At 37.0% G+C, this 9,624-nt stretch overlaps 1 protein-coding gene across 1 annotated transcript; it reads left to right on the plus strand.

Moving 5' to 3' along the window:
- The first annotated feature begins 7,976 nt into the window (after positions 1–7,976).
- On the plus strand, positions 7,977–9,318 carry LOC135689218 (uncharacterized). The gene is made up of 3 exons (XM_089110643.1): positions 7,977–8,122; positions 8,329–8,508; positions 8,992–9,318. The coding sequence occupies exons 2-3, from the start codon at positions 8,349–8,351 to the stop codon at positions 9,222–9,224; spliced, it is 393 nt and encodes a 130-aa protein (XP_088966769.1). The 5' UTR covers positions 7,977–8,122; positions 8,329–8,348; the 3' UTR covers positions 9,225–9,318.
- Positions 9,319–9,624: the final 306 nt, after the last annotated feature.

Below are 9,624 nucleotides of genomic sequence, written 5' to 3' on the forward strand. Positions count from 1 at the left end.
AACTTAAGAGGTGGCATTTCTGCGTGGCAATAAAGCTCTTCTTGGCGCCCTGCAAAATCTTTGATTACCCTGCGAAATCGACTATTTTTTGGATTGGGGGGGGGGGGGTGTCACACCCCCCACACCCCCGGTAGTTGGGGGGGGGTGCACTGCCTCCTTCTCCAACTGGAATCTGCTGGAAAATATTAGTTTTATTGGAAATTGGCTGATAACTGTCTTTGATCAGGATGCTGTACTTTTATAGCTCCGTTTAATAGTATACTGTATCTCAACCAATTTTGGTCCGATTTTACGAAATATCATGTGTAGGATGACAAAACTGGTCGCGCAAATTCAAACTGATCGATACTGAAAAAGAAACGATTCACGCAAAAATCGAAAGAGTCGCGCAAAAAGAAGAAGGCTTATTTGCAAAATATTTGCATAAGAATAGCAACTCAAACAAAACCTCGAAAAAATGTCTAGTAAAATGACTATTAAGCTTAAAATAGGGCAAAATACTAGAATGATTTTTTATGTCAGTCTGAATTCTTTTGAATATAGATTAGAGATATATGTTGGGACCACTATTTCTAGCGGTGCCCCTATCTTAATATTTAATGATAGACGAAATGTAAGATGAAGATTCAGAGAAAAATCACCATTTTATGTAACTATTTTGTATCAAATCCATCAGTACATATTTTATTTCATATTTCCGCCGATGACCATCCTTACTTCAACTCTACTCCAACCAACTCCTAACTTATTTCGAATTACAACATACATAATCACGTTCACTGAGACTTGTCGATTGATATTTTCCATAAGTTTCTCCTTATAGGGTATTGAGAATCAAAACATGTAATTTACCACTGCTTTAAATAAAATATTAAATCAACATTATAATTAGAGCTCTACATGCTGCCGTGTATCTCGGCACGTATTACAGTCCCCTTTACGAGACTGCTAGGAATTCTATGTTATCTATGATTTATTCAAAATTTCCCAGAATATCATCCCTTGACCTTTGTGATAAGTTTATTTGGTTGATGAGTCAAGAAGATACGGATTGTCTGATATCGATAGCCAATTTTATATCGCTGGCTTTTGAGTCACGGGAATCTTATGGGAAGTCCTCTCCGTGCATATCCTCGTAACGTAAACTTTCTAGCTCGTCATCATTTTTTTCATCTGTTTATCTTTGTATTAGCTGTTTGCTGTTTTCTGAGATTTATTGTTAATTTGTAATTGTGTTAACTTGTAAGTAAAGTAATTCTGTTGGCTGTTTTCTGAGATTTATTGTTAATTTGTACTTATGTTCTGAGATTTATTATTAATTTGTAATTATGTCAACTTGTATGTATGGTAATTGTGTTGGCGATGGACCATTTCGGCCTACAAGCCTTAAGCCCTGGCCAAACGAGCCAACATTTCGCCCAACATTTAACCCAACATCTTTCCCAACAATGTTGGGAGTTGTTAGGAACGTTGGCCAAACGACCCAACAATTCACCCAACATTTAGCACAACCGTTTTTGGGATACTCGGATTGAGTCCAAGACAACCTAAGCCTGCTATCCCTGATCTTGAAAGCAACGCTTTTCTTTTCCCCAAACCCCTATTAATCTCCTTTACGGCCTCGTCGTACTAATCTTTACTCACTAAATCTCTTTCTTCGTACTCTTCCATTATCATATATTCTTCAGTCGTCCAAATCTATTCTACGCTCTTCATCTTAAAATTTTGATCTCTGCTTCACGAACTCGAGCTTGGCGCGCAGCGCTATTCACTTTTAAAAATTGTTTACAGCGCTTGCGTGAAGCCAACAAATGTTGGGCAACCCGGCCAAACGAGCCAACAACGCAAAACAGCACCTTGAACAATAGGGATTATTTTAATTACCATCCAACAGCCGCCAACATTTTTGACCAGTTTCAAATCGATCCAACAATTCAGCCAACATCTTTCCCAACAATGTTGGGTGACCCAACATGGTGGCCAAACGACCCAACATTTGAGCCAACATGCGAAAAAAGCGTGTTGGCTGAAATGTTGGGTGAAATGTTGGCTCGTTTGGCCGGGGCTTTATATAAAAAAAAGTAATTCGCTGACACTTGACAGATAGTGATTCAAGTTGACAAGTAATTTCTGATTGGAGAAATAGGTTCCCGCAATTCGGGCAAAACATTAGACAAGAAACCGACCATTTTTGCTAACTGAGTGACTCATTTTGCGCTTGAGTTTAGTGTGAGTCTTGTTTATTTCCGTGTGCTTTATTTCAATGTGAATCAGTTTTAAATTCGCGTGACCTGTTTTGTTTGTATGCGAATCAGTTTAATATAAGTGGGTGGCTGTTATAGAGCACTGTAAACTACTATTGTATTTAGACAATACATTTCCTTTCCTTGTTTTACCCAGTCATTCTAATTTGAACATACTCTTTGCGTCAAGTTGCATCGATCTATTGATTACAATTCATACCTAAAGAAAATAACAACCCACAATTAATTGAATCATTGGATTCATTTAATCTATTTTCACGGTAGTTTTTTGGTCGGTGACGCAGGCTACTTGTCTCAAAATTTCGGATCTGTTTTGCGGCATTATGGAGACACCCATGCCATTGAAAACATGGAGTCAGGGAGCTTTGGAGACAATGCATGCCATCAAGTAACGCAACTAATTGACGTTAATAGACCTACTGTTAGGGAGCAAATCGACTTATCTTCCATGTTATCTCGATTGTTAACTCTGAATGGTTGGCTAATAAACATTTGAATTTGAACAGCGCGGAGGAATGTGGAATGATGTGAATGAAATCCCATTTCGACTCTGAGTCACGAAATCCCTGATTGTCGACTTAAAAACCTTTATCTACCAAATAGCAGGGAATATTTCGAGATGCACATTATTCTCGGGAGTTCTGTGTTGAAAGAGTAATTCTTGGCTCATAAGCGCACCCCATGGACATGTAAAAGTAGACACTGAAATTATGCACGTTCCGTTGCCATGCCCATGGGGAAAAAAATACTTATAACACTCGATTTAAAAATCTTTCCTAACGAATTTATAATGAAACATCGATTTGCAGGAAAAACAAGCAGATTCTAACTTACTTTGGAAGCAAAATTATAAAGTATAATAAAATAGAACACGGAGAGTGTCTAGAATAAAATTGGTAAGCCAAATTTCATATAAACAAGGTTTTTCGATGTAAAAAATGCTTAGCAACTACTAAACAATAGTATGCAATAGCAATGAAGGGGCCTGTACTGTATATTTATTTTAGATTAGATTAGAAACCAATTTTTTGAGCATATAAGAACCATACAGAACCTCAAGAAACCTAATTTTAGAATTTTATTAAAATAACCCAACTAATTAAATCAGTTGTTTACCTAATAGTTTAATTCTATATATCAATCTTACTCATCAGCCAGATTTCCCAAGCTAGGAAAGCTTTCTTCGAAGCAAATTGCTTCTTTCTGAAGGCTAATAAAGGCCCTCGAGCTTACAAAAAAGACGTCTAGTTTTGAAAACAGAAATGACATCAAAATATGTCTCGAACTTGAATTTTGTTTTTGTATAATGCATAAGTACTTTTTTTTATTTATTATGTGGATTTTGAGTTTCTCCATGACTTCTGGGCCAAAATATTGCCTTACTGTATCCAGAATCGTTTTTACATCATCTCGGTCATCAATATTGTACAATATGACTCAAAGGGCAAATCACTCCATGAAAATCTAATACACCTTTGGTAGAAATCCCATTGTTTTATCTGAAAATCCCTGGAAATCCTATTGTTCTTGAGGAAGTCTCGTGCTCTAATTGCAAGAGTGAATTGCCCCTCGATGTGACTGGTAGACCAGGCGGAGAATAGGGGAATGGTCCCCCGAGGGCGAAATTTATGGGACCAAGCGCTTTTAGTCAATTCGAGGGTGCTGATGCAAAGATAACAAATCTACTTTTTAGAATTCACCTATTTCCACTTTAAACTGTTTTCTCGCTTGTTTCCATGAAAGACACAAAAATGAGACTTAAAACACGAAAAAGAGGCTGATGGCCCCCAAATTCCCCGTATAACATCGATTTTCGAAATCAGCACCCTCGAATTGACCAAAAGCACTTGGTCCCATAAATTTCGCCCTCGGGGGACCATTCCCCTATTCTCCGCCTGGTCTATGGATATCTACCATAAAATTGGAACTCAAGAATCCCCATTTTGGAATCTAAGCTTCTTAAGCTCTTATAAAATTCGATGATATCAATATGTCTTATTTTACATACAATCACTGCCAAAAGTCTTGGAACACTAACGTAGGTTTTCAAAGGCGAATTCAGCCACTCCCCTTTCCCCCTAGGAACAATGTCGATTTACTATTGAAAAAAAGGGGTTATGGAGTACGCTTTTTCTTGTGGATTGTTTGATATTTTTCTTTACTTTCAACATTGTTTTAGGGGGAAAGGGGGGGCGGAAGTAGTAGTTTTCGGGAAAACAAATGAAAAATAGAAAAGCACGGCGCAAAGTGTTTGGTGTTCCAAGTAATTTTGGCAGTGATTGTACATGACCCGTTCCTAGTTAGGCAAATATTGCATCTAAGCAGGTTGAAGGTTTGAATCGAAGTGAAGTGCATATTTGCAAGCTTGAAGGTGTAGCTTTTCCAAAACGGACAATTCATTTTGACCCCGACCTCGACTGGAATACACTCTTTCAGTTTCATTTTAAGAACCAGTAAATTTAAGTTCATGCTGACTGTTCTTAATTTTTTCGAAAATATGAGGCTGGATTGTTCTTAATTTGTTCTTAATCTAATAGGGTGTAAGCATAGGCGTACGGGGTGATTTCAGGAAGGGGGGGCTGAAATTTTTTTGCCCGAAAAATGACAACGCCCAAAAATTTTAGGAGTATACTTTAACACACGTGAGCTTCTAATATTAGTCAATAAATGATTAAAATGCAACGTAATTGAAATAATGTTAACTAATAGGCATTTTCAAAACTTCACACATTTTTATTAAAATAAGCGAATCTCTTCCATGACAGCGACCAAATATGTCGATTATTTTGTCGATATATTTTGTGAAAATGATGCAAATAATGTATACCTGCCTATTCTTGTTTTTATTGAACAATTTGTGTTCCATTTCTAGGGGGTCAGAAACTCATAATCTATTTTTAGAAGGTGCTAACCTTTATGATGATTTCTGTCGAAGGGTTAGCATTCACGCTTGCGTTACACAGTTTAGAGCACCTTGATTCAGCTTTTTTCAACCTTTCTATCCACGACACATTATTTGCGGATAGTTTTTCAATTCTATGGACCAATTAGGTGAAATTAGAGAATTTTCCACGGCACACTAGGTAATACCTCAAGGCACGCTAGTATGTCGTGACAGTGGATGAAAACATCCAAGGGCCCCCGACCAAAAGGGGTCCAAGGTGCTTTTACGTCCAGATCTTTAAAGCTTTGCTCAAGTTTAAATAACTTTTGAAAACTTTGAAAAGTTCCTCAACTGAAACTCTAAAAGTCAGTTCTCCCTAACTGACGAGAAAATAATTATCATTTTTATCTTTTTCTATTGCGTTTGACATGCTCTACACCATTTAATGTGATATTGCTGTCCGTGAATAGAAGTCTCGTAGCAGTTTTTGCTTAGGGCCTAGATGCTTTTATTACACCAAAGAACATACAAAGTTATATTCACTATCACTAAATCGCGCATAGATTTCTTCCAAAACTTTACCCATTTGTAGAAACAATTGAACAGAGCTATGCTTTCTAGATGGGTTTTGGGGTCTTTATCCTTGCAAAGAAAATAAGTGTCCTGTCCACTGCCTTTACTGACTCGCACTGGCAAGCCCAGTGTGTTGCACTTTGTCCATTTTACTTAGATGATGGTTCATGTTCAACTTTTCTCTTGAAATTACATGTATTTTGGTGTTAGCCTCAATGAAATTGTAGAGACCTTGAGCAATAAAGTCCATTTCTCATTGACTCACTTTCTGCAAGATTAAATTAATGGCCAAGGCAGTGGACATAGATGCTCAGCGGAGAACAGTCTCCATTCGCATTGCCAAGCCCTCAGCTTTGCCGCTCATTTTAGACCGTCGAAGCATTTGCCAACAAGTTTCTACATACACTTTTAAGCCGAGTTTGTACAATTACTAACGAACGAGTTTTGTAAAATTTAACAAAAATTCTTTTCGGATACCATTCAGTGCCAAAATGACACAAACTAACATTAATTCGGGCTGACGAAAGTAAGATGTTTAATCAATTATGGGTGCATAATAGCCGCTTTCTTTTACTTCTTTGACAATCTTCTCAAGCACTAATTGGGCTGTTGCTGTTCTTGTCCCTTTTTTGTTTTTTCACCCTATAGATTTTTACCATATTCCAATACTTCTGAAAGCGCTCACGATTACGACCACTTGTTTTTTTCATCTCAGATATTTTTAGCCACGTTCAAAATTTAGTTTTTCTTATACTTTTTGCTTTTGGAGAAGGCTCCTGCCCGAATTTTGCCCGAAAAATCAGCTGCCCGAATCTAAGGGGGGCTTCTTCCCCCCAGCCCCCCGTTCCATACGCCTATGGGTGTAAGCAGTACGAATGCTGGCTTTTTCGCTCTAGAGTGGTGTTCAGGCCTCATTTGCCAACAAAGTGAGTGAGACAGCCTTAATTCGCTGACAAATTTGAATATTCACCTCATTCACCCACACATGACTAAAAATCCTTGTTTTGAGATAAAACGTTGTTCAAAATTGCATTTTACAGTAGCTCAGCCTTAGCTCAGCTCATCCTGACTTTAAAACCGTCCCTATCTTTAAGTGCAAGATACGATTTAGTTGAGGGTAGAAATGAAAAATACAGCTAAGGAGAAGATAGGGCGAGAAGAAGTTGGTGCATACAGGTGGAAACTCGAGGGCGGGTTGTTATGCGTCACATAGAACTTGTTTGCAAAACAATTGGTAATCAAGTGAAGTGATTAGTCTTCTATTCTTGTTCCTTTCAATCTTTTATCAATTACGGAATTCAGCACATTTTTTGCTCACAATGCCGCCCAGCCATTGATTCTTGACGTCATTGCTGAAGTTTATTTCATAAAAAACAGTTTGTTTTTTACCTTCTCTTTTCAATTTATTGCTAAGAGAATCTACGATTGTGTCACTATTCTTTAGTTTCTCTGACATTTCTATTATACATATTGATATTTTCATCCCTCATTGAGAAGGGGGCACATCTGCCTGCTCATTGTTTGCATGTATCTCTATGTATGTGACTTTCAAACAAATATATGTTTCCACTGCTAACTTTTCGAGAACTCTTTGATTCTTACTTTGAAAAACGCTTGTGACTCAGAAATTCATGATTTCCTGTGATTTTGCGACTCCCGGTGGTTTTTGAGTGTGATTCATTGTGATTTTGATGATAAGTGAAAGAAAAATCCTGCGATTTGGCTCTTACAAACACCATAAGAATGAACCTTTTTGTGAAGGTACAAACTTCCATTTTTCCTTTTTCCTTTCATTTTACGATTTTTTATATTTGTAAGAAACTTTCTATGCGAAACTCAGTACTGGCATTGCTGGCTAATAGTCTTTCAGCAATGGTTGAAAAGTTTTAAGATAACTGCATTTTGCAATCACCAGCAAACCTATATTGTGGAAGAAATTATGCCCTGTACTATTTGAAGAAAGTATTAAAAGTGGCAATACAAACTTAGCCGGTATATCAAGGTGCTTGGTCGGATGCTATTTTATTGATTTGCAAATAATCATCAACAACAAACTGGTTTAACTTGTTTTTTAAAAAACGGGAATCTTTAGAATAAAAGATGAAAGAAAGGAAAAAATTTCTTTTTGAAGCAATTACGACAATATCATTGATTGGCAAAACAAAAGCTCCAATGAGTTTTTTGTGGTGAAAGAAAGCTCTGAGATCTTAGTTTTCTTTCTGGCTATAGAAATCGATTAAGGCCTAATGCCTATTTAAAAAGACGCCCACCTTCTATTGTCGAGCCGAGCTATAAGTAAGAGAGGAAACTCTACAGCTTTCAAGTTTTGGCTCGTTTCTTGCTCTGTTGCTGTCAGCTTTGGGAATTGAGTGAACATCTCCATACAGTTGTAGAACTGAAGGTAAAAGTAGCCATTGTATGTTTTTATTTTGTTCTTTATAAGTTCAAAAAATATTAACACAAATTTTTGCCTCATGTTGTAGTACTTGTCTTGTTAAAACTGTCTGTAAAACATTTTTCGTTCAATTTTCTGTTTTCAGCATCTACTGAAAATTGCATAATTTTTGTAGAATTCTAAAGTGAATGTTTCATCTTCATTTACCGTAGCTATTTGCAACATTGCCAACATGAAAACTCTTAGCCTTCTCCTGTTCCTGGCAATTGGAATTTTGGCCGTTTACGGAGAAACAGTTGAAAATGATCCAATTGATGACTTTGATTCAGATCCAGAAGCTTTGGACGAAGATGCATTGGAAGATTCTGAAAATGACGCAGTGGAAGAAAACGGTTTGTTCCGTCTTCGTAAATTTGTTCTACAAGTTGTAACCCGGTCTTTTGTCTCTTCTAAAACGTGGAGCATTCCCACTGAAACCTGGTCTAAGGTCAATTAGCTGTAATTTCACTTTTCATTGTCTTGTCTTTCTGGCTGGAATTTTTCTGCGTTTACTTTTACTTTCTGTGTTTTTACTCAAGAAGTTTAAGCGACATCTGATATCGTATTGTGAATAGAAAAACAAACACGAAATCTGAATTACATCATTTAAACTTAAGGGCATATCACTACACGAAGATATCTTATGAATTTGCCAAGGTCCTTTTGATTTCGAGAAAATTCGTCAAAAAATCCTTAGATGTTTTACGGTTCTAAAAAATCTCGTACGCTTTTTGGAAAGAGTGACAGGCCCCTCGACTCAACCTAGAGTTTTCCATTTTCAGAACTATAAAGACTAAAAGTTTTCTGCAAATTAATTCTTGATTTCTTCGTTCTAGCTGAAGCTGACCCTTTGAATCCTATATCGTTCTACTGTAAATATTGCCGCACATGCAGTATCTACAGGAGACACTGTAGCCGCAATCGTTGCCCTAGCTGGACCAAACATACGATGAATCACTCCTGTCGCCTTTGCAAGTACTGTAATCCTCGTTATTACGCCAACCTGCTCAAGCAGCATCAGAGAAGAATCGTCAGAAGTGTCAAAAGAATTTTCAGAAGATGGGGCTAGCCCGTGTATTTGAATAATTCCATCGGACAATTTCAAAACTTCTTTTCTGCACATTTTATACTGTTTACATCTAAAGTGTTATTTTTGCAAATAATCCGTTGTCTTTTCTGTTCAAGTTCTTCCTGAAGGGGAATTTTAATTCACAATCAATGCATTCTCGGAAATGGGTCAACCGATTTATTGCGTTCTTTTTGAAAAACATTTGCTTGCTTATTAGGAATAAATTTCACGTCTTTTTATAACATGTATTTATAAATAAACAGATGTCAACCATGATGATCTAAAAGAAGTCACAATCATTTAGTTAGCATCTAGCTACTAGTCATCTTGGCCTCTTTCTAGAGAAATTCAGTTTGACTACTAATACGAAATGGTATTCAGAAAAGAGCGTACAATGAAT

This window comes from Rhopilema esculentum, chromosome 10, assembly GCF_057945365.1.
Source record: "Rhopilema esculentum isolate cy_ngs chromosome 10, ASM5794536v1, whole genome shotgun sequence".
Taxonomy (NCBI): domain Eukaryota; kingdom Metazoa; phylum Cnidaria; class Scyphozoa; order Rhizostomeae; family Rhizostomatidae; genus Rhopilema; species Rhopilema esculentum.